Raw genomic sequence first — 25577 nt, forward strand, 5'->3', positions numbered from 1 at the left:
ACCGTGAAGGTATTAATATTGTCTAGAATTAGCGCGGGATGCAATGACGCCTTTAAACAACGATGTGTCCCGAAGTGAAATGTTTGGAAACATAAAGATTTTTGTTTGGCTTCGCGGAAAACGCAACTGACGACACTGGGAATCATCAGTCAGCCGTTTAATTCATCAAACTATCAACGCACTGTAGACCCCACATCATCCAACAGTTTATCCAGACAATCGCCTATTACACAATATCAAAGTAAATTCCATGGCGATCGCAGGAATGTCCAGTGACGGGACACACATTACAATAATTCGTCCACCGTGGCCTGGATGTACCGATGACTGGTGCATTTCAACGGAGAGCGGTCGCAGGGTTTTGAGAACTTAGGCTACCAGCTGGATGCCGCTGGGGTGACAGTGGCTATTGGGACCAGTAGGCTTTCGCCTAGGCTACGGTTCACGTTCGTTTCGCTTTGATCAATTAAGATTGGAGGGCTTGAAGGGCCGTATGTGCTGATATTTGAAGTGGTCAAGGGCTGGAAATATAATATCCTAACAGTTTGCTGGGTGCTTTAATTATTAGCCTACTGCCTTGATCACATGCAATTGCCATATTTTATATTGATCGCTTTATATTTCTCTTAACGTGTTAAGTGTCATTCCCGTTGGATGCACAAACTTGTCATCATGCGTGTGCATTCTGCTAACTGCACTGTCCATAACTATTTAATATGACTTAATTTGAAGCCTAGGTTATTCTCTTATTTTCAGTCGATATAGTGGGATTGTTAGAGAGACGTCACGAATGAGTTTTTAATGAGAGAGCCTGTCAACAACCAATCACCGTCCTCACCCATTCTAAACTCGTGCATGAGAAGCGACGTCATCCATAGCAACGGAGTTTTTATCTTAAGCTTAGGAGTTGGTATTATCCTTAGTATGAGTAGGTCTCAGAGCCGTTGTGAATCACTTTTAAGAAATTACTCCTACGTAAAAGGTTTTAGCGCGAGTTAGGAGCACTCCTAGTGGTAAGATAAAAGGCTTTGTGAATACGGCCCCTGGACTGATAAGTCAAAATTAGAAATATTTGGCTGTAGAAGGAGGCAGTTTGTTCGCCGAAGGGCTGGAGAGAGGTACAATAATGAGTGCCTGCAGGCAACAGGGAAGCATGGAAGAGGTTCCTTTCCAGTTTGGGGCTCCATTTCTGCAAGTGGAGTTGGAGATTTGGGGCCGTATTCACAAAGAATCTTAGGGCTAAAAGTAGCTCATAAGTGGCGAATTTAGGAGAAACTCCTAAAAATAATGGGCGTGTCAGTCTTAAATGTAGGACTCCTAATTTTTTTTACTAAGAGCAATTCACAAAATATTTTATCCCTAAAAGTAGCACCTAAGTCTAGGACAGCTTAATACTCCTCATGAGGACTCCTAAGTCACTAAGACCTATTCACAAAAAATCGTAAGATGGCTGCAGCCGACTTGGAATTGATAAAAGACATTGCTTAAACCGTGAAGGTATTGATATTGTCGTAGAATTAGCGCGGGATGCAATGACGCCTTTAAACAACGATGTGTCCCGAAGTGAAATGTTTGGAAACATAAAGATAGCCTATTTGGCTTCGCGTAAAACATCATTCAGCCGTTTAATTCATCAAACTATCAACGCACTGTAGACCCCACATCATCCAACAGTTGGATGTACCGATGACTTGTGCATTTCAAGAGCGGTCTGCAGCAGGTTTTTGAGAACTTACCAGCTGGATGCCGCTGGGGTGACAGTGGCTATTGGTCCTGGGACCAGTAGGCTTTCGCTTAGGCTATACGTTTCACGTTCGTTTCGCTTTGATCAATTAAGATTGGAGGGCTTAAAGGGCCGCATGTGCTGATATTTGAAGTGGTCAAGGGCTGGAAATATAATAGCCTTACAGTTTGCTGGGTGCTTTAATTATTACTGCCTTGATTACATGCAATTGCCATATTTAATATTGATCGCTTTATATTTCTCTTAACGTGCAAAGTGTCATTCCCGTTGGATGCACAAACTTGTCATCATGCGTGTGCATTCTGCTAACTGCACTGTCCATAACTATTTAATATGACTTAATTTGAAGCCTAGGTTATTCTCTTACTTTCAGTCGATATAGTGGGATTGTTAGAGAGACGTCACGAATGAGTTTTTAATGAGAGAGCCTGTCAACAACCAATCACCGTCCTCACCCCTTCTAAACTCGTGCATGAGAAGCGACGTCATCCATAGCAACGGAGTTTTTATCTTAAGCTTAGGAGTTGGTATTATCCTTAGTATGAGTAGGTCTCAGAGCCGTTGTGAATCACTTTTAAGAAATTACTCCTACGTAAAAGGTTTTAGCGCGAGTTAGGAGCACTCCTAGTGGTAAGATAAAAGGCTTTGTGAATACGGCCCTTGGTCAGGATGAATGGTGTCCTCAATGCTGACAAATACAGGCAGATACTAATCCATCATGCAATACCATCAGGGAGGCGTATGATTGGCTACAAATGTATTCTGCAGCAGGAACATAACCCCAAACATACAGCCAATGTCAATAACAACTATCTTCAGCTTAAAGAAGAACAGAAAGTCCTGCAAGTGATGGTATGACCCCCACAGAGCCCTGGGGCCGTATTCACAAAGCCTTTTATCTTACCACTAGGAGTGCTCCTAACTCGCGCTAAAACCTTTTACGTAGGAGTAATTTCTTAAAAGTGATTCACAACGGCTCTGAGACCTACTCATACTAAGGATAATACCAACTCCTAAGCTTAAGATAAAAACTCCGTTGCTATGGATGACGTCGCTTCTCATGCACGAGTTTAGAAGGGGTGAGGACGGTGATTGGTTGTTGACAGGCTCTCTCATTAAAAACTCATTCGTGACGTCTCTCTAACAATCCCACTATATCGACTGAAAATAAGAGAATAACCTAGGCTTCAAATTAAGTCATATTAAATAGTTATGGACAGTGCAGTTAGCAGAATGCACACGCATGATGACAAGTTTGTGCATCCAACGGGAATGACACTTTGCACGTTAAGAGAAATATAAAGCGATCAATATAAAATATGGCAATTGCATGTAATCAAGGCAGTAATAATTAAAGCACCCAGCAAACTGTAAGGCTATTATATTTCCAGCCCTTGACCACTTCAAATATCAGCACATGCGGCCCTTTAAGCCCTCCAATCTTAATTGATCAAAGCGAAACGAACGTGAAACATAGCCTAAGCGAAAGCCTACTGGTCCCAGGACCATAGCCACTGTCACCCCAGCGGCATCCAGCTGGTAAGTTCTCAAAAACCTGCTGCAGACCGCTTGAAATGCACGAGTCATCGGTACAACGTCCTCATCTTAATGGGGCAATTATTGTAATGTGTGTCCCGTCACTGGACATTCCTGCGATCGCCATGGAATTTACTTTGATCTTGTGTAATAGATTGTCCAAAGGATAAACTGTTGGATGATGTGGGGTCTACAGTGCGTTGATAGTTTGATGAATTAAACGGCTGACTGATGATATCCCAGTGTCGTCATTTGCGTTTTCCCCGAAGCCAAATAGGCTATCTTTATGTTTCCAAACATTTCACTTCGGGACACATCGTTGTTTAAAGGCGTCATTGCATCCCGCGCTAATTCTACGACAATATTAATACCTTCACGGTTTAAGCAATGTCTTTTATCAATTCCAAGTCGGCTGCAGCCATCTTACGATTTTTTGTGAATAGGTCTTAGTGACTTAGGAGTCCTCATGAGGAGTTTTAAGCTGTCCTAGACTTAGGTGCTACTTTTAGGGATAAAATATTTTGTGAATTGCTCTTAGTTAAAAAAATTAGGAGTCCTACATTTAAGACTGACACGCCTATTATTTTTAGGAGTTACTCCTAAATTCGCCACTTATGAGCTACTTTTAGCCCTAAGATTCTTTGTGAATACGGCCCCTGGTGTACCCCTGCTTTGAGACTGATGTGGTTCTCATCGATTCTCATCGATCTTTCTCGCCCCCTAGTGTTGGTTGGTATACAGGCCATCTCTATTCTAATTATCCACTAGTTGGCGCCAAACACTGTAGCCCAACTAACTAACACCTGTTTTTTTAGTAGTTTAGCGAAATGGTCAGTGAATTGCTTTGATGAATGACTAATCGGCTAATCAGATAGATGACAAATCATCTTATTTGTGCATGACACTTTGAATTGGTCCCCTGTCGTTCTCTAGGGACTGCTTGTTGAAACTGGATTGCGCAGGTAAACATTCAAAATCGGGGGGGAAAAATGCACATTTCTATGCTTTTAATATAGCACAGGTCTCAAATGACACCTTTCACTTGCAGATAGAGTACAGCTCCCCCCTTTTGTAAAATGTTCTTAGACCCTACGACTATTAGGAAAATGTTCTATACTTTAGTTCTCGGGAAATAAAGTAAACCATTTAGATTAATGGAAGGGAAGTAGCCTATGTCAGAAGTCTGGATTTTAGCTCAATGCTACTCGATACATTAGCAATGTAATGTTGTCAATGCTTACTTATTGAATACATTTTTAGCTGAAGTTGAAACAGATCATAAGAATAAGATCAAAGATGCATATAAATGTAATAATTAGCTTAGTGACTTGGAATTACTTTTTTGACAGACAAGGAACACTATAGCCTATTTAGTGTCTATATTTAGAGCTGTGAGATATTTATCACATTGCAAAACATTAAAGCAACCCTAAACACACTGGGATCTGATACACATACAATAATATCAGACTTAACATTTGTCCTCCCACTGAAACGCTAAGATGAGTTTTTTGTAAAACGTAAAAGCCGGTAGCGGTTAAAGTCATGAGATCAAACGGCAAGTGGGCCATTTTAGGAACGCACAATGTATGTGTGCCATCTGTGTGGGGGCAGGCAGCTGGTGATATGAGGGTTTCGAGTGGCTCTGGAGGGCACCGAGGTGTGGCCCTGGATATATCTGTCTTGCAGAGTCATGCTGTCTTATTAGCGCTTGCTCACTCACTCATGCATCTCTCCGGTTAAAACCAGGGTGTGGGAAAGTGTCTCCCAGGAAAGGTGACCCAGCACATCACTTACATTGTACATCTGACAACATGCAAAAGCTTTCAAAACACACTTTAAACTATTCTTCGTGGATTGACATGTTGACAATCAAACCTATGTGAAGGATGATTGTAAAATCTCTTCTAGAAAATATGACCAGTGTTTTAAAGATAATTATCATAAATGTAATCATTGTGTCTTGAGGTAGCTTGTGTCTGAGGCAGTAATAAAAGAGGACTTTGGACGATGGAAAAGGCTGTGTCTGGGGAGAGAGGCACAAACTGCAGTTTGAAACGGAGGAGAAATGTGGAGCTGCAGACACTGATAAGGTAAATCTAACAACTTAATGATTTTTAGATTTGTCAAAACATTTTTTTTTGTCCTACAAAAAGATCTCTAACATAGAGCAAGGCATCTGCCAGAAAAGAGATCTTATGGTAGATTAAAAAGAAGCATGATTAAGACGAATGAGTATTGTGTCTCTGAACAATAACCTTTAACTACATTAATTGTGCATTTTTGTAAAGTAATTGCAACAGTTATAAAGTGTTAGACAGTGTAAGCGTTACAGATATAATCCCTTCAAATACATTTTGTCTTGACAGTAGAACTTGAGACAAAGCTGCAGTCCGCATGACATACAGAAACATTAACAAAGTCATATGACAGGCGGGCCGTCTCAGTGTTAGATCATGTGACTGTAGTGAGCACACCTTTCTATGGAAAGTGAATATGCTTCAACTGAAAATAAATATATATTGATGCATCACTACTACACTGCGTTAGCATTTACACATTTGAATGAGTAAATTGCATTTGCATGTGTATAGTAATGGTCCCTAATGTATTTCTGTCTTGGTTCAAATATATTACTGAGCCAAAGGGTACTCTACCACAGTTTATATAAATTCAGCAGTTAATACAATTGTGTCACATACTGTCTGTCGTCTCCAGATAATACAATGTAAAAGAGCATATGTGTCCCATGTTACACACAGCGATGCATTTCTTAAAGGACAGATTCATGGCTGAGTTCATTCTCCTGAAGATTCCACCATTTTTTGTTCTTAAATGGCCTCTTGTTTTCTCCCTCTGGCATCACCTGTCACTGTGAGGACAGCCATCATGAGCAGCACACTTTGGAGAAGCCAATCCCTGAAGAATCTCTCTGGGGGGCAAAGGTCATGGGCATCGCCAGGGCCTGGGAGAAAGTCCGTCTCGCAGCTCGTCCAACAGTGAGTCACAGTCACATGTCAACAAGGAAGCACTTGCCTTACAGCAGAAGTTCAGTCCTGCAATTATTTCTATAAAGACAGTCTATGTTTTGGTTTCAACAGGTATCAAAGTTGCACTGATCTGAGTACTGCAGGCATAGAGGAAAATGGACGAAAGGTTGGGTTTTCAGTCATTGTGAATAGATAACATAACCATACTGATGAGTCTAAAACATGAATATGCCTACCCACATGATTTATAAAGCCATGCTGTATATTACTAGAACCCATATGACATTACAAAAGTCTGTTTATGGTCCTAACGTACTTTGACACACGTGTGTGCTGATCTTTCATTCTCTGCTACAGCATGAGCCCTACACAGATGATGAGCTCTACACAGATGAGGCCCAAGGCCCGTGGGGGGGCGGTAGGCCGGATGCTTCCATCAGGCGCTTCCAGAGCCACCTATTGGAGGACCCCTCTGGGTTCAGAGGATGGAGTACCCTGACCCGGAGCCGCTCCATGGAGGCGCTGCCCCGGCGGGAGCCCGTGGGCACCAGTGCCCTCAGGGAGCTCTTCGAGTCCAAGAACGCCCTGCAGCAGGATTTCTCCAGTAGCCCCCGCCTCCACGCCACTCCTCCTGCCAAGCGGACCCCTGCGACCCCCACAGCCAGCCCAGCAAGAAAGCCAGCAGCCGCGGGCCACGGCAGACCCACACTCCACAGCAGTGAAGTCACACCGGCAAAGAGGGAGGCCACGCGCCAGGTGGGCGTCATGCTCTATATCTGTCTCAGTTAACAGGAGGGACTAATATATGACAGCCAAACGATTAGACCTCTATTGAAAGAATGGTTATCCTGAATAGCTAGTATGGATGGATGAAAGCTTTATTAATCCTGAGGGAAATTTAGGTATCCATAGTCCTTTGAGACCGATTAAACAGCTGTCCAGGAGACCCTCTAAGCTTCTGTCAGAACAGCTAAATGCATAATTGGGCTCCCTGATCAGTCACATATTTCATTTGTCGTTAGACAAAAACATGCTTCTCTGCTAAAACAGGACATTTCATTCAGGATAACTCGCTTATTAGTTAACATTAGTTTCAGTTTGGCATATAATGGATATACTTCTATCTAATCAAAACAATTGTATACATCAGATATTATGTACAAACATATTTATGTGACTATTATTTGTGTTTGTTTGCGTAGAGACCACGTGCTACTGAATCAGAGAGATTAGAGAGGAGGAAAACCATTGGTAGTGTCCCAGCATCTCTGATCAAGGAAGAGAAGGGTCCAAGAGGTGAGTCTAGATGCTCATCAAGAGGAGGGTGCATGAGAGGTAACCCATGGTTACAGGAGGCATTCGTATGGCTTAGTAGAGTTTTAAGTAAAAGTGTTTCTCTTCGCACGGCCAAATGAACGTATCTCGTACACACACCGCACCTGTGCGACCGCGAGGATCAAAAGACTGACTGCGGGACCGTCTCCTGCATAGAAACGGGGACATTCAGAGTCGAACCATTCAACACATCCAGGGTCATTTGATGCCGCCACTGTGGTGCAGACATGCGTGAGGCTGTGCCCACGTTAAAAATATTCTTCAGTTAATCCAAACATTGCACAGGGCAGACATGCCATCACCCACACAAAAACCCTTATAGGCAAACAGTAGCTCCAGTTTCACTGCCAAGGGCTTGGGGTCACTGAGCAGAGACCCAGCAGGATGTAGATGTGTAGACATAGAACTATTCCAGTCACTCATACCGGAGGCATGAGGTGGCCTATAGGGTTACACCTGTGACCAGGGCCCTGACTACACCACTGAGTCCCCAGTCCGTAGAGGTGGCATAGGTCTCACACGTCAGTGGGGAATCAGACGCCGCCTGAGCAAACTGTTAGTCACAAAGGTTTTGACAGGGAGAGGCTTGGCAGAGGATCCTGAAGGGCTTTTTTGGGCACACATGCCACCACAATGCCTACTTTGTTTACTGGGTCAGAGCACCGTCAGGGGGGGTTGAAAGATTGTTTACAACCATGAAGTATTAACTCTTCTAAAGTCTATGTAACTCCTTTTTATGAGTCTAGTCCATTAGTATCAAACTAATACCACTAATAACCCTTGTTAGTTTTTGTTACCAGTAAAAGTCATTAAGTAAAACTACCAATACTGGATAAGCTCTTTTTCAATCTAGAAGGGAAAGATGGTTATTTCTCAGTGGTCACTGACTGGCTTGAGATTAAATGATGAGGATGGGGGGAGTAGAATTGACTTTTCTCAGTGAGTTACCCATTTAAAAAGAGCTCAGTCCTATCACATACAATGTGTCAGAACATCAATGTTGATATACGGTACATAGTTATACATGTTATAGTTGGACATGGAGATATATATTTCACATTATAACACTATAATTCACAATATCTCCACACATATTGTTACAGTAAGGTATGAATGTGTTTCTGATAAATATCTTGCACATGTTGATGTCTAATATAGAGGCCAGATATATGTAGTTTAGACACAAGGACAATCAAGGTCAGAGGGAAACTTGGCCTTGAACTTGGCCTGTGATTTTCTTAACATGAATCACTACAGTTTAAATAGCAGCTTATATGGTTCTCCGCAGAGACCTTCAGGACAGTGGTGACTATTATTTTGAGTCTTATTAGCTATCTCAGTTCACTATGCCTGACATGACCTGTGTGTACTCTTAGTCACTCTCTCACATTGCACATCATGATTGGCTCAGAATTATAAATACACGGCCTTGTAATAGTCGCCAAGACAGGGAGAGGCAGGGTTCAAATGGCAATGTATTCATAATTATAAATACACTAAAACACCTGATGACATCAGACTGGAGGGGAGGGGGGGGGGGGGGGGGGGTCCTGCTCAATGCCAGTAGTAGGCGATGACGCTGGTATTGTGAAACCAAGAAGCAAGGGGAGCCCCAGGACCCCCCCAACCACTTCCAGTTCCACTGACTGACTCAGCCTTGTGGAATACAGGCTGTAAACTTCCCCCCCCCAAAAATAGCAGGCTGGCTTCATCCCAAGCGTAGCGGGGCCTGATAAAAATCAGCTGTCACCAGAGCTACAGGGCCAGAGACAAGCAGAGTGACAGAGAGAGTAGAGCTCGCCGGCCAAACGCTCGGCACAGCATTTGATCCAGAAGGGGGATCCCACAACGGATCACACACACAGAGAGAGGGGAGCTGTCCCACAACGGATCACACACACAGAGAGAGGGGAGCTGTCCCACAACGGATCACACACACACAGAGAGAGGGGAGCTGTCCCACAACGGGTCACACACACACACAGACGGGAGCTGCTTCACGCCACAGAGAGCCTCTAGCAGACAGGACAGCACTGGAGATTAACAATTGAATTCAAGCAGCTTCAGGCACAACAACCAACAACCTTAAACCTGTCAGGTCTGAGGAGGGTGATCGGCAACTAGTGAGTATTACGACATTACGGCATTGGCACTGAATGACTGTGGTATTTTTGACAGTGTATGAAGATGTGGAATTTGCTAAAAGTGTTGAGCCATATGGGTTTCCTTTTGTTGCTTGATTGACGCAAACTTACATAGATGTAATCGCATGAGTTAACGTTAGTTATTTATTTGAGTTTTTAACGTTAGTTTCTTTACTTTAGGACACATTACACAACACAATGTTATCTGATAAGCTGAATATGTGTGTGAAAATACAGCAAATTTCAAATTCAATCACATTTGACACAGTCTATCACAGTGTGTTACTGTAAGGATCTACCTGAGTTCAGATGCTGCTTCTATCAAATTGTATGATTTGATTTTGGTTCACTTGGTTCTCTAACATGTCAGGCAAGCCGAGGTCAGAGGTCATGCCACAGAGAGGCTGAGTTTCCTGAAAGCTTTATACTGCCTTAACAATCATTAAATAATACAAAGGAAGACATTTTGAAAAGACTTCATCTTATTTTCTTTGATCGTACTGCAAAGCTTTCCCCTCAGAGCACTGTCGGTCTAAATTCCAGAGAGCCTTGCTGTGCAAACTGAGAGCATTTATGCCAACGATTTCAGGAAAGTGGTGTTTCCACACTCCCGAGTTTATGAATGAACACGGTTTTGTCACATTTTTAACACATCTTAAACTTCAGAGAAGGTTGTTTTGGGCAGCTGAAGACACTGAGCAAATGCCAACTGCATATCACAATCATTTGGACAGCTGTCAACGGCACTAAAGCACTCTCAAGGCAGAGCCCCTAATAGCTCTGCCCTCTATTCCTTAGTGGAAAGAATGGCAGGAGATAGCCATGTCTCGCCATTAAGTGATGAAAATACCCCCCCTCCCCACACACACCCTCACCCACCCATGGTGGTTCAAAAGTACTATATATATCAAGTATGTGTTTGTTGCGTTAGGTTGTGAAATAATAAGTAATTATGTTAAGCAGAATAGTTAACTTACTTAAGAACTTTGTGATAAGGATATGTAATGTAAAGTAGGATCCGAAAGTCTGATAGTTTAGGAAAGATAGTCATCGCACATCGAAAAGGGTTGGGAGGTACAGGATGACTGTTCAGTAAGAAGATACATTCCCTTTTTTTAATTGTGCACCCGTGAATGTTGTGGTGGCTACCTCACCACACTTATGATGTCAGTGGCTGCCGCTGGGCCTTAATGCTGCTATGGCCCGTTATTCACTCTGTTCATTCAGCTATGCAAACGCTTTAAGCTGGGACTCGTGAGAGGCGCCAGTGTGTGGCCCTGTTCTTTTGTCTGCGAGAGCTTACGGGGTGAAAATGGGGGGTATGCTTGGAGCTGACCGTCAGTTACTGCTGACAGATCTATGCAGCAGGCCAGGGCTGCTGATCGCTCAAACTGGGGGTGGGGGGGGGGGGGGGGGGGGGGGGGGTTACATACCTAAAACACCTTGAAAATATTTGTCTACAACTACTGCACATTGCTGAGCTGTAATAAATCAAGCGAATTCACTATGCTAGATGTGTCCAAGAAGGTTAAAAATAATTAATTTCCATATATATATATATTTTAATTGAATATATTCATTGAATACTCATATAATAGGTCATATATTTTCAGATAATACATTGCATATACAAATTTAGAAGGAAACAATGAAATGGTATAAAGCCTGAACTGGGTTCAGAGGTCAACTACCATGAGAATTTGCAACTCTCAACGAAACATGTTGACTGTGTTTTGGAGGCCTCCAAGGTATTTTGCTACAATGTTATTGTTTAACAATACTGACAGACTTCAAAAGGGGCCACACTCCAGCTGAGCTAGCAGTTGTTGTTGTTGTTGTCATACACTGCAAAAAATGCCCCTCTAGATTTAAGACAAATAATTACATATTTAAGCAGGATTTTGCTTAAAACAAGCAAATTTGGCTGCCAGTGCGTTAAGCTAATTTGGCTTGTTAAGAATTCTTAAAATAAGTAATATTTGCTTGAAATAGGTAAAAATAACCTTACCAAGAAAGCACTAGGTAAGTACAATTTAGCTAGAAACAAGACCAACTAGATTTTTTTCATCTCAATATAAGAGTAATAACACTAGGTTAGAAAAGCATTTTTTGCAGTGTACCTTCTCGTCCATGGTCACTTCATGAGTACTAGTTGTCTTGAGTAAACGAAAAGTTGCTAAATGTTATTTTGCTTTAGTTAACAGATGCATTTAATGCTATGCCATGTTGCTATTATCATGAGAAGTCGAGACAAAGCTAGCACCTTATTTATGTGAAATATACATAGCAGACACACACAAACACACACACACACAAACACACACACACAAACCCTGAAATCAAACCTCAGCCACCACTATTGGGGTCACCTGTTGTATAAGTATGTTGTTTAGTCTGGTTTGTGAAAATAGCATTCACAGTGTGTGGCATTTCCGAACTACAAGCATAGTTTCCACATTTCACACGGTATAACAATAGCTCACAGCGATAAGAGACACACCAGTGGTGCTCAGCTATATATACACATTGCTATCAATGAGCATGTCTACTGAGACACCACAAGGCTATAGCAGTTCTGGCCAATTCATTCTTATCTGCTGTATATGGGTCAGTGCAACTCTGACTGTCCTGCCTGCCAGTTGTATTCATGGTCACACTGCAGGTTCATTTTCTTGTGTTACGGTTGCTTTCTCTACTGCCCACAGAATTACCTTTTATTTTAGGAGAAGCTAAGTTTCCTCTTCAAATACCCATTATACTATAGTTTGCCCTGTAGCTGAGTGAATATAAATATCACCTAATGTCTATGCTCTTTTACTTCACCACAGATAGTAGGAGAAGAGTGCCACTAGGCTCAAGAGCTGCATCCTCTGGCACAGCACAGGACGGCACTACTTCGTCTTTGAGGACCTCCCTGCCATCCATTAGAGACAGATCTGCTCTCTACCTGTCAAAAGCAGCAGCTGCGGAAACACCAGGAACTGCCACACAGCAAGTGAGTGCCTGGAATACCAGCCATGCTTTCCATGCCTCCCAGGCATTTATTGCCCAGAGGTCAAGAGCTGTGACTGGCTGATGTAGATCACTGGGGTGGGTGGGTGGGGGGAGGGAGGCTGACACAGTAAGGTGGGGTTAAGGACAACTGATCAGTGTGACTCATATATGACACGGAATGCAGATCACTCCCCTACACATTTTAGACTGAAAATAATTCCACCATAGAAAATATTTGTGACACTGGTATAAGTGAAATCTGCAAACATGTGACATTTATATCTGCTTGGATTCTACAGGGTCGTGTGGTGCAGGAGCACATTGCTTCTTCTGGAAAGAAAAGCAAACAAAGCAAGGTATTGCCATATTTGCTTGCTATCATTCATTCTCTTGGACTGCTGTGGAACTAATACCCTGTGTGTTTCATTCTGACTTGGTACTAAACAAAATGGTTGCTTATGCTTCAAGATTTCAAAATGTGTAAAAAAGTGAAATGTCATCAGGTTTGAAGACAAATACCAAAAACATCACCTCATCTCATGATTCCTCATTATTGAATATATATACAGTAACTTTTCATTTATGTTATTTTAAATAAATGTATAGCTTGTGTCAATGTATACATGACAAACACTCACTTTTGAGGAATCAACTGCATAAACACTAGCGTAGCTATGTCGGTTATCGGCCAGTTTGTTAAAAAATCGGTCAGTCTGTTGAACAATCAAAATGCTAAGTCTATTAATTAGATTGACATGACAATCCGTACGTAGCCGTTAACACACGCATGCCACTATTATACCCCGTTACGATAGCTATTATATATTGTAACAGACATCAGAACCTGGGGTATTTATAATCTCTCACATCCTGAGCATAACAATTGTGGGTGAAGAGCTCAGAATTCAAATTAACCAGCGTGGAGTTCATCTAACCTCTGCTTGAGTGAGGCTGGTGTGCTGTGAAATACTTCCAGTGAATGAAGGCAAACCCCCCAGAAAGCAGGTAATGTACTGCCAAAACTATTAACATTAACGACTAACCCTGTTTTTAAACAATATTTGTAACAATAATTTTACAACTTTGTTTGCGTGTTGTTGAAATTAACAAAATCCCTTCCCTTTTTCTTTTCCATCCAAGATGGCCGACCTAACCAAACAGATAAAAGTAACTGATGCTAATGGAGAGGATGACCTCCCTCCCCCACCACCACCACCTCACATGGATGAGTCTGTAGCCAATAGAGACCCACATCTCTTGCCTGTTCCCCCACCCAAAGAGACATTCTCAACATTCTACCAGCAGCGGCAGAAAAGTGAACTAAAAAGACTCTTCAAACATATCCATCCTGATGTGAAGATGAACTTGGATGAAGCGATTGATGATGAGATAGTGGAGGCAATGCACTCAGATGAAGCTGCTGATCCAAACTACCAGGGGGAGGTTCAATCCATGCGGTGGATTTTTGAGAACTGGACTATTGACAATATTGGGGATCCTCATACCACCAAAAAGCTACTTGATGAGGAGCACCTCCAGAGAGGGGATGTCAGAGGAACGTCCTCCATGTTTGAGCATGGTGCTTGGGACAGCTCTCAGACATCTTCAGCAGCTGACAGACAAGGTCTGGTCAAGGGAGATGTCCGCACAGCCACCTGGTTGTTTGAGACACAGCCCATGGATTGTCTTGGCAAATCCAGCACTGAAGAAGGGGAACTTGTCGAGGCAGTGTTGAAGGAGCCCATTGTGAAAGGTGATGTTTCGGGCGCAAGGCTCCTGTTTGAATCTAGGCCTCTGGATGCCTTGGGTCGCTGCTGCTCTGTTGAAGATCACAATTTCCTTCGTCTGAAGTCAGAGTTCCAAGAACATAAAGGAGACGTCAAGAAGACAGTGAAGCTCTTTCAGGCAGAGCCCCACTGTGCTCTTCGGGATAGCAGTGGTAACATACACGAGATTAAATCTATTTGCAGGGAGGAGATACAGAGTAGCAACTTCAACACAGCACGCTGGCTCTTTGAGACGCAACCCCTGGATGTCATTAACAAAGAGGCCACTGGAATTCAGATCATTCGGGGTATATCCCTTGAGGAGGCTCAAAAAGGAGGAGTTGACAAGAAGAGGTGGATGTTTGAGACACAGCCGTTAGATGTTATCTGTGAGGGTGCCGTTGAGGAACAGAAGTTTCAGGGCATATCGGTAGATCTGGAGGGAGTAGCTGATGTTGGAATGAAACAAAAGCTTTATGAGACACAGCCTTTAGCCGCAATTAAGGGTGAGACAACGTCAGAGAAAGTGGAAGAGAAGGAGGTGATTGTTGGAGGAGATGTGAAATCTAGCCTTTGGCTTTTTGAAACTCAGCCCACAGAGACAGTGAAGGATAGCTATGAGGTGGGGCGTCTCAAAAGAGTCACCGTTTCTCAAGATGAGAGGGGAGAGGTGAAAGGCAAAAGACAATCATTTGAAAACCAGAACATCAACAAAGCTAAAGTTGACAAAGAGAACAAAGTTGAAGACACAGAAAAGGGGGATGTCAAGTCTTACAAGAACCTCTTTGAAACGATTCCTATTGATCACATATCACAGTCTGAAAATGAACCAACTGAAAGCCGGGATATCACGGCTGGGAACGTGAAAGGTAATAAGGCATTGTTTGAATCAACTCCCCTATATGCAATTAAAGACTGTTCCGGAAATATCCATGAAGTAACAACTGTAAGCAGGGAGGAGATCATTAAAGGAAATGTCCAGAATTACAAATGGATGTTTGAGACAAGACCACTGTTTAAGTCTGAGGACAGTACAGGAAATGTAGAGATTATCAAAGGCATTACAAGACAAGAGGATACAGGTGGGGATGTCAGGCTGGCAAAATGGCTATTTGAAACTCAACCTCTGGATGGCATCCATTTAAAGTTCAACAAAAAAGAGCAGGACACATCAATAGAACAGGAAGAGATTAAAAAGGGGGATGTCAAGACATGCAAGTGGCTATTTGAGACACAGCCAATGGACATTCTGTATGAAAAAACAGAGAAACAACAAGAGACAGAAACAATACCCAAGGCAGATGTCAAGTCACATACATGGCTTTTTGAGACACAGCCATTGGATAACATTAAAGATGGTGATGCCCAAAGTCTAAAATTATCTAAGACTTTGCAAAATGAATTGGCAAGTGATGAAGTTGTCAACGTGAAAACAGTAAAACACCTTTTTGAGACAGAGACCATAGACAGAATCACAAGTCAAACAGACTCAGAGACAGACATGAGATATGTCAGTCAAATTAATGTCCAGTCAGGGGATGTCTCACGAGTGAAAGACATTTTTGAATCCAAGTCTCTTGATGCAATTGGATGTGAGATGATGAAGGCAAATAAAGAGGAGGAGGATATCAGCATCCAGGCAGGATCTGTTCACAAGTTTACCTGGCTTTTTGAGAATCAACCTATCAGTACCATAAATGATAAAGAGGGTGACATAACAATGAGGACTGTCACTGACATGGAGAGTGGCGATGTCGGAAGCAAGAAGTTCATATTTGAAACCTTCTCTTTGGACAAAATTGAGGACCAAGACCAGCTGCTGAGACATCAATCTGTGACTGTGGAAAAGCCTGTGAGTGGTGTTGATGTGAAGTCAAGCACTATGTTGTTTGAATCTCAGCCTCTTTATGCCATCAGAGACAAGGAAGGGCAGTTTCATGAAGTCACAACAGTTAAGAAAGAGGAGGTCTTGAGTGGAGATGTGCGAGGAGCTCGGTGGATGTTTGAGACCAAGCCCCTCGATGCCATTCAAGAAGACAAAGAAGTTTATGTAATTCGGGCTGTCACACAAGAGGATGTCCTTAAAGGGGATGTGAAATCAGCTCGGTGGAGGTTTGAGACTCAGCCCCTTGACTCTCTCACATCCCGAGAGGTACCATCAGTCAAAGTAGTGGAGGACATCACAGGCGGCAACAATGTGCAGCTGAACAAAAAGCTCTTTGAATCTGAATCTGAGGCAGCTCAGAGGAAGTACGTGAGGATGGTCAGTGTCACAGATGTCCAACAAGGGGACGTACGCACCTCGACCTGGCTCTTTGAGACTCAAGCGATCGACTCACTCAAAGGTGAGCCACAGGAGCAGAGTGAAATGCAAACAGTTCTCAGAGAAGAAGTCCAGAAAGGGGACGTCAAGCGCTGCACCTGGTTGTTTGAATCGAACCCACTGGACAAAATTATGGACCTGGATCCCTCCAATGCCAACCCTGTAGATCAGGAGGACATCCCAAAGGCAGATGTGAAGAGCACCACCTGGATGTTCGAAACCACCCCCCTGGATAAGATCACGGTGGAGAGTGTAACTGAATCACTCTGTCGCCTCAGCCAACTCAGCCTCATTCACTCCAGTGGCATCGTCATCCAAGCCCATGATGTTGGAAATGTCATCATGGCAAAATACCAACTTCTTCCCGTCGAAGGCCCTAAAGTCCAAAAGGAAGAAGCTGTGGAGGGAAATATCAGAAACATCATGTTGCAGCTCCTGTACAGACCAAACCTGAAGCCCAGAGTTGCTGTCTTACAGGAGGACGAACAGGGAAATGTCCAGGCCTCTGTGCTGGAGATTCCACTGCCCCAACAATCATCTATCGATGTTGAACAAAAGCAGAAAATAGAAAGGGTCGTTAAGATCATTGAGAGTGTCCTTGTTCAAAGCAGCAAGTCCACTCAAGCTGGACTGGTGATGCAGGAATCTGAGGGTGGGCAACCGGAGATGGCTGTTTACTCCTTCCGCTGCCACAGTGGTCTAAAAACGGAAAGTGTCGACATCCAACGGGGAGATGTCAAGTCCGCAATAGGGAACCTCTTGGCTACTGCCCACAACTCAAGAGTGACATCTTCATGTAGACTGGAAGACAATGAAAAGGGAAATGTGGACCTGTATAGAAGCTGCATCGAGAAGGGGGATCTGCAGTACCTCAAGAACCTACAAGCAGAATCTTTGGAGGAAGACCTTTATTCTGTACCAAAAGAACAGATTGAAATTCTCCAAGGAGATGTAAAGGAAGCCAAGAGGCACCTCAAAGAACAAAAGGACCTTGTTGAGAGAACTGTTTTGGATATTGTGTCAGGGGACGTCAAAACCACCAAAAAAGTGTTCTTGAGCAGTTCAACCGGTGCAAACGTTGACCACTTCGTGCCAAAGGATGATATCATCCCGGGAGATGTCACAATTGCCAAGCAGCAGCTCACTGACGCAGTCAAGCAGCCACTCCTAATGCAGAAAGAAGAGATTGTCTCAGGAGACATCAGAGCCACGCTGGAGTCTTTGGAGCGGGCAAAACAACAGAGTGTACATATGGAGCGGGACGTCATAACTCCCGGAACCATCTATGATCTGGATGTGTCAGTACAAGAGTTAGAGGATGAGGACAGACCCAATTATAAGGAGAAAATTGTTTCAGGGGACATCAAGGCAGCAAAACAGTCCCTGGAAGAGGCGAAAAGTAGGAGCATGAGAGTCGATCGTGAAGTTCTTGTTCCAGGAAAAATATATGACATCAATGCAACATCCTCGCAAGAGGGCGTCTCACCAGTGAAGACATCAGCCTCAACCACAAGTAACCCACAAGTTACGACAACATTTCGCAAGGTCAGTGCCTCAGAAATTTATCAGGGAACCCATGACAAAAGTGAGGCTTTTCGTCAGAGTGAAGTGGAAAGGATGTCAGATTTAAATGCTAGCGGAGTGGAGACATATTCAAAAGGCGCAAGTGTCTCTTACATTCCTTACATAATGTCAGAGAGTGAAGCCAAGAATGAAGAGCATGAAACAGCAGAAGAGGTTATGAGAGGAGATGTGAAGGCTGCCATCCAGTCATTGTATAGTGCTTCTACTGAACAGAGAACCACAGACAAAGAAGAAATTGTCAGAGGTAATATGCAAGCAGCTCTACAGTCGCTGCAGAAGTCTAGTGTTAATGTGTCACAGGGGGATTACAAAGCAGCAATGATTTATAGGAAAGCAGGGCAGTCTTACTCAGAGGGCAGAAAGAAAAAAGACTCAGGGACTGTGTGCAAACAGAATGTAATGTCTATGCCTCCATCTGACACTGCATTGTCTCCTTCGGTTTCAGTAACCTACAGGGAGCATCGGCCCACTGCAGCAATGAATTCAGCACCTGTCATTAGTTCCAGCCCAGCAGAAAGTTCTAGAGCTTCGATCCCCTCTCCTCTGATAAATGAAGGTCCTCCACCACCCCTTCCTCCAAAGACTTGTGAGCAACTAAAAGAGTTAAAGCCAGCCCTTCCACCAAAGCCGCAGTGGTCTCCCATGTCCTCTACTGAACCCAACGACTATAACAGTGACACTCATTACATTCCGGCCATCCCTCCCAAAATGAAAATGGGAAAGTCAACCCCTCCCCCTTTGCCACAGGGGACTGCTTTAATCAAGAATGAAGACTTTAAAGATTCCCACCACATGCATGCAACAAAAGAGACAGAGGGGCAACAGTTGTCCAATACAACAGAAGACAGAATTGCTAGAAAGACAAAGCAATGCACTGAAAACTGGAAGCATGAAAAAACTATTGAAACTCTGTCAGAAAATGCCACAGTTGAAAGCACTGTAGAGATGCAGAAAAATGTGGTACAGAAGATAGACGCTGCAGAAGAGATCCGCTTGTGCATGCAGACTTACTCCACAGACAGTGAGGCCAAGAATGAACTGAATATGGGCTTCAAAGTTGCCCTTCAAAACTTTGGGGGAAGGAAAAAAGAAACGGTGGATGAAACTGCAACTCTGCAGAAGAAAGCCAAAGCCAAAGCTTCAAGTCCACAAGGCACCCTCCTGACAGGGAGTGTCGGTTCATTGCCTGTGTCCCCGGAGCCTGAAAAGGATGAACAAGCCAACACCGGTGTCATTTTGAGGGAAAAGAGAGGGAGGAGGGAAACTGAAAATGAACGCCGTCAGAGGTTATCTGTGCACAGGGATGAAATCATGAAGGGCAATGTGAAAGCAACGATGGACATTTTTGAAAATCTCAGAAAAAGGGAGGAACTAAAGACTCTTCTTTCCCAAGTTCAGGTAATGGAGGGAGACAGAAGTGAAGCGGATGTTAAGTATTTGAGGACTTTTTATGAGAATGTACCCACTTGGGTAGTAGGTCAAAGTAAGGTGCAAAGGCATAGTAATTCTACGTGTGTAAAGAATGTTGATGAAGAGACGGAATCATTGAGAGATGAAACTGACAGTGTCTCCTCAGTTGAGGCTGCGTTTGAAGATCTGGAAAAAGCAAGTATAGATATAATGTGTTTAAAAGAACAGACCTTGGTAAAACTTTTGGAAATAGAAGAGGCAATTAAAAAAGCTTTGTTCTCTGTGTCAAACTTGAAGTCGGAGGCAGATATCATGGGGTTATCAGGACTTTTTAACGAGTCCCTAAAGACAGAGCAATGCTCCCAGAACACAAACAATATAAGGAAAATTAGTATAGGGACTAGTAAAGCAAAAAAGGATCAAAGTAAATCGGAACAACAGGTCGCCAAAGGAAAAACTAAAGTTCAAGGGGAAGTGCCATTGAAAAAGCTAGAGGTTCTTCGTCCAAACCCTCCCTCTTCTCCAGCATTCATATCCATTCACTCTGCTGCAAGAAAAACTACAGGGAGACCCAAGTCACCTCCCCCTCCACCCCCGCAGTCTACTAACAATGCAGAAAGCCGGACTCCGAGCTCAAATGGTTATCACAATCCCAATGGTGATCGGAATCAACCCTCCGAAACAAAGACAGCGAACCACTTTTATAGCCCAAAAACTCCCAAACGAAAAGTCAGCATTCTAGAAGTGCAAACGATGCCAGAGCCAGAGCCAGTGGCCGGAATTATCGGAACAAAAACCGTCAGCGAGACATATGAAGAGAGGGACTGCTTTGGCAATTCATTTGTCTCTTCCACTACATCAACCGTTGTCACGAAACAATCAGAGACCAAAGCCTCCTCCTCCTGCGAGGTTTTGACCAGTCCAAACAAATCAGTGCAAGTCATTGCATCCCCTCTTATGCACAGGTCTGATCGGACATTTGCAGAAAGGAAACAGTCCCGTGGAAATGACAGTAGCAAAGTGTTTGTTACATTTGGCCATACTAAAACAGGTAAACACTAACAGGGATGTTCTCCTCTTGAGGCATAGAAGAGCTCCCTTGTTTATATTCTTACTCCTTGTATGAAGCTAAATTAGTCATACAGACTGTTTAAACATAGTACTTATCCTTTTTATTATTGTCTTTCATATCATTCATAATACCAGTTATCCTTAAAAAAAACTTTGTATGTTTTCCAAAATGTTTTTTTTTCCTCAAAGTTAAATGTAGATTATTTTATACAGTTATGTTAAATAAATTGCCTGTATTGTTTGTTTACTATGCCTGTTTGTCTGATATATTTAGTATCTCAGTCAAATAAAAGAACAAAATGCTTTCATGTTTGTCATCAATTAAATATCCAACCACTCAAGACATATGGACATGGTCAAGAAAAGTATATTACACAAGGCACATTTAACCTTATTATGTTCTTCGACAGCATACATGGTCTACAGTGAATAAAGGCTAAAATGATCTATACTCATATTTTACATCCACAGCAGTCTATGTTCTTAACATCTATTTTTATAAAAAAAAATGTATTACATCATATTGCATTCTTTACCACATTGCTTTTGTCATTATCATAGTTCCAGTCTCCTGCCAAGGAAATGTGTTCTGCCTGTCTGAAGCCAGTGTATCCCATGGAAAAATTAGTGGCAGGCAAACTTGTGCTTCATAAACTGTGCTTCTGCTGTAAACACTGCAAGAAGAGACTGAGGTGAGAGGAGATCATGATGGATCTGTAGTCATACAAAATCAAATCAAACCAATACAATCAGTGTGTTCAAGGAAATAATTATGTTACACATAAGAAAGTATGATGAACTAATTTTGAAACAAACCAATATATATAAACATATATGCAAATTATAGTAACTCAAAAAAATCAAACCCATTACACAAAAAACATATTGCAGATGCCTATTTCTCTTCCATTGCAGTATTCACAATCATTCATCTCTTTATGGGGAGTTCTATTGCACATCCCACTATCAGCAGCTGTTCAAGCGTAAAGGAAACTATGATGAAGGCTTTGGCCACACACAACACAAAGACCGCTGGCTCCCGAAGACAGACACAGCCACGCCTGAGACCAACACCAGCCGGGGATCACAGACAAAAAACAAGGTTATTCCCGTCAATGGCTCTGTGGCATCACCTACTGGTGTTACTGATTTAAGGCAAGGGAACAGGGACACACCTAGTAAGGGCAGCCCTGAGACCAGGAACAAGTTGAAAGTAAGTTGGCCTCCTGAGAAAAAGGGACACAGAGGCAGCCCAGCACTCGGGGGAAATTCACCTTCCATGCGACAAAGCGCCACTGGGAAACAAGATGGCAGCCCTTTGTTTCATCACAAAACAGAGCAAGCTCCAAAACTCGTAACAAATTTACATCACAATGAGGTCAGTAGAAAAGACCCATTTTCACCAGTAAGAAAGACTGGCACTACGCTTCCTGATACAGAAAGCAGGAAGATGACAAGACAAACACAATTTGGTTGTGTAGATTCACAGAAAACTAAAACCCCATTAAAGTCCACTGAATTGATCTCTCGTAACAAATCTCAAACAAGCTCCCCATCTCCAACCCCCAGGATCCTGCCTAATTACTCAGCTCCAGCAACACCAAAGACACACAACTTAGTATCCAGTGCAACATCATCAAGCCCAGATAAAATGAAGAAAACTGTCAGATTTGCATCAGCCATAGAGACAGCAGCAAATGAAAATGAGGAAAACCTGGTCTCAGATATGGAACATGAAAACGACGATGTGTTCGCTGTTGGAGATCCCCCTAGCAGCTCCATGGTGGGCCCTAACAGCTCCATGGTGGGCCCTAACAGCTCCATGGTGGCCCCTAGCAGCTCCATGGGGGGCCCTAACAGCTCCATGGGGGGCCCTATCAGCTCCATGGTGGGCCCTAACAGCTCCATGGTGGGCCCTATCAGCTCCATGGTGTGCCCTAGCAGCTCCATGGTGGGCCCTAGCAGCTCCATGGTGGGCCCTAACAGCTCCATGGTGGGCCCTAACAGCTCCATGGTGGGCCCTAACAGCTCCATGGTGGGCCCTAGCAGCTCCATGGTGGCCGTGATCACAGATGGGCACACTGTACAGACAGAGGAGGATCAGACTGAAGTGACCAACCCTTACGATACCTTACCCAGTGACAACATGAAAGTCTTAGATGGAGGCACTCAGCACATATTGCAGTCAGCCAATGATGAGGCTTGGAACCTCCCCACTGCTTTAGTGAAGTCTGAGGTAGTTCAAGCTAGGAGGGAGGTGGATGAGGACACAGTGATTTTCAGTGTCAACCAGACAGATGATTTGACTGTTCACGGTGGAGCTGAGGTCATTTCAAACAATCACAAAGACCCAGAAATTAAGATTCCTCATTCTGAGGAAAGAGAACCAGATTCACTGGTTAGAGAAATGCAGAAGAGTGAACTGCAGCCTGTCACAGAGGAAGAACATGAAGACCAAAGAAAGAATAGTATGGCAACAACAGGACCTGAGGTGCCTAATGACCAAACAGTGCCTGCTGAGAAATCCAGTGTGAAAGTGAAACAGGAGAAGACCACTGCTTCAAGAGGTTCGTGGTCCAAGGGGAAAAGCCCCCTCTCTAAGCTTTTTGCCCCCAGCACAAAAGAGAAAGCCATCAAAAATGAGGCTGTGGACAACAAAAAGTCTGATGGTAAGCCCAAAAATCTCCTGAGCAAACTGTTTCAGACATCAACAGACACAAAGAAAGAGCAAGAGCCCCAGGGTGACCCTTCAGGTTCAGAGAACTACAAAGCTGAGGAAAACGTTTCGGTGGAAGAGAAGGATGTCGATCCCGTAGGAGCCAAGGATAACGAGTCCCATACACCTCCAGCTCTGCTTACCACTGAAGACCAGAGTGGTCCAGAACAGCCCTTAACAATCCAGAAGGGTCAAAATAATAAAAACGAACGTGGAGCAGAAAGCCAGGTTATAGCAGATGTTCTTTCCTCAGATTCAGACAGGCCTTTGGGCACGGAGGAGAGCAGCTTGGCAGATGTCTCATCTTTAGGACTGTCAACAGCTGACACAAAGACAGAGGTGCCCTCACCTGTGGCCTTTCATTTGTTTGAAGAAGAACCACTTGGCCAAATGGATCAGAGAGATGGAACAACAGTTGAACGTCGAGAAGTGGACATCAGGGAGAGCGATGATCCATTTGGGGCACCTCTTATAGAGACAGAAGCTACAAGCAATATTTTAGGGGATCTATCCACTGAATCCTCCGCTGTTCCTCTTGAACGTCGAGAAGTTGACATCAGGGAGAGCGATGATCCATTTGGGGAACCTCTTATAGAGACAGAAGCTACAAGCAATATTTTAGGGGATCTATCCACTGAATCCTCCGCTGTTCCTCTTGAACGTCGAGAAGTTGACATCAGGGAGAGCGATGATCCATTTGGGGAACCTCTTATAGAGACAGAAGCTACAAGCAATATTTTAGGGGATCTATCCACTGAATCCTCCGCTGTTCCTCTTGAACGTCGAGAAGTTGACATCAGGGAGAGCGATGATCCATTTGGGGAACCTCTTATAGAGACAGAAGCTACAAGCAATATTTTAGGGGATCTTTCCACTGAATCCTCCGCTGTTCCTCTTGAACGTCGAGAGGTTGACATCAGGGAGAGCGATCATCCATTTGGGGAACCTCTTATAGAGGCAGAAGCTACAAGCAATATTTTAGGGGATCTATCCACTGAATCCTCCGCTGCTCCCTCTGCCGATGACCCATTTGGTCTGACCAGTCCTTATAAACCAGAGGAACAACTTGATATATTCAGTTTAACTGACACACCTGCCACTTCAAACCAAAATGCTTCTCAGCCACAGGTGATGTTTGATTTCATGATGGATCCCAGTGCCAATCCAACCCAGAATCTGTTTGAAGAACACACCCCTCAACAGGAGGCCTTTGACTTATTCAGCTCTGATACCATATCAATGCAATCAAATACTGTAACTGGGCTAACAGAAGGCGGATCAAACACCTTTCTTGACCCAATGTGTGATGACATATTTGCAACTGAACACATTGCTGCAAGCAATGGCTTGGCTGTGGATGGTACTCAAGCTCAAACCGACCCATTTGACAGCTTTCAGGGACTAGACAAGGACACACAGTCTTCTATCAAGCAAGACAGTGTTGTCGTTGATGACATATTCTCATCTGCCCCTGGCATTTTCCAAACATCAACTGATTTAGTGGATGGATTTCTGAATCCCGTCACTGTGGACTCCAAAGAAACTAAGGAAGGTGAAACTGCCAGTAGCTGGATGGATGACTTGTTGAGTTAATGTGAACGAGGGTGAAATATCATTAATTTACCAAACATGCAAGAACAAGATAAAACCTGTCTTTTGTTTTGTTTGACTTGGTGTGCTTTCTTCTGTACTGAGTAAGAAGGAAACACTGTTTACCTTTAGACCATGGTGTAGTTTTCTATCATTTTGAGATCGGATTTTCAGATTTGTTATAAAAAAAAACTACTAGTAATGAGTAATATATTTTCACAGTGGATGATTATTTTCAAAAACATGTTATTCTTGGATGATTTTTTAAAACACATTACTCTTGGATCAATGTATTGTTTTATTCTTTAACAAGACATCTTATGTACAGGACAATAAATCAGAACATGTAACCAAAATAATTAACAGAAAATATA

The 25577-nt window shown here is 43.2% G+C and overlaps 1 protein-coding gene across 2 annotated transcripts; it reads left to right on the forward strand.

Moving 5' to 3' along the window:
• Positions 1–6768: 6768 nt before the first annotated feature.
• On the forward strand, positions 6769–21060 carry xirp1 (xin actin binding repeat containing 1). Of its 2 annotated transcripts, XM_080836562.1 has the most exons (5): positions 6769–7026; positions 7473–7566; positions 12578–12744; positions 13043–13099; positions 13884–21060. In XM_080836562.1, the coding sequence occupies exons 1-5, from the start codon at positions 6784–6786 to the stop codon at positions 20886–20888; spliced, it is 7566 nt and encodes a 2521-aa protein (XP_080692688.1). In that variant the 5' UTR covers positions 6769–6783; the 3' UTR covers positions 20889–21060. The 2 variants fall into 2 exon arrangements, with proteins under 2 accessions (XP_080692688.1, XP_080692687.1); XM_080836561.1 differs by lacking the exons at positions 6769–7026; positions 7473–7566; positions 12578–12744; positions 13043–13099 and having other exon boundaries at positions 13901–18377; positions 18862–18981.
• Positions 21061–25577: the final 4517 nt, after the last annotated feature.

Source organism: Sprattus sprattus (genome assembly GCF_963457725.1).
Source record: "Sprattus sprattus genome assembly, chromosome: 4".
Taxonomy (NCBI): Eukaryota; Metazoa; Chordata; class Actinopteri; order Clupeiformes; family Clupeidae; genus Sprattus; species Sprattus sprattus.

Bases quoted from the DNA above. Each gene is read 5' to 3' on its own strand.
- xirp1 (XM_080836562.1), top strand. From the start codon at position 6,784: ATGGAGGCGCTGCCCCGGCGGGAGCCCGTGGGCACCAGTGCCCTCAGG. The intron at 7,567-12,577 runs GTGAGTCTAGAT...ACTTCACCACAG, and splicing joins GGAAGAGAAGGGTCCAAGAG to ATAGTAGGAGAAGAGTGCCA. The intron at 13,100-13,883 runs GTATTGCCATAT...TTTCCATCCAAG, and splicing joins AGAAAAGCAAACAAAGCAAG to ATGGCCGACCTAACCAAACA.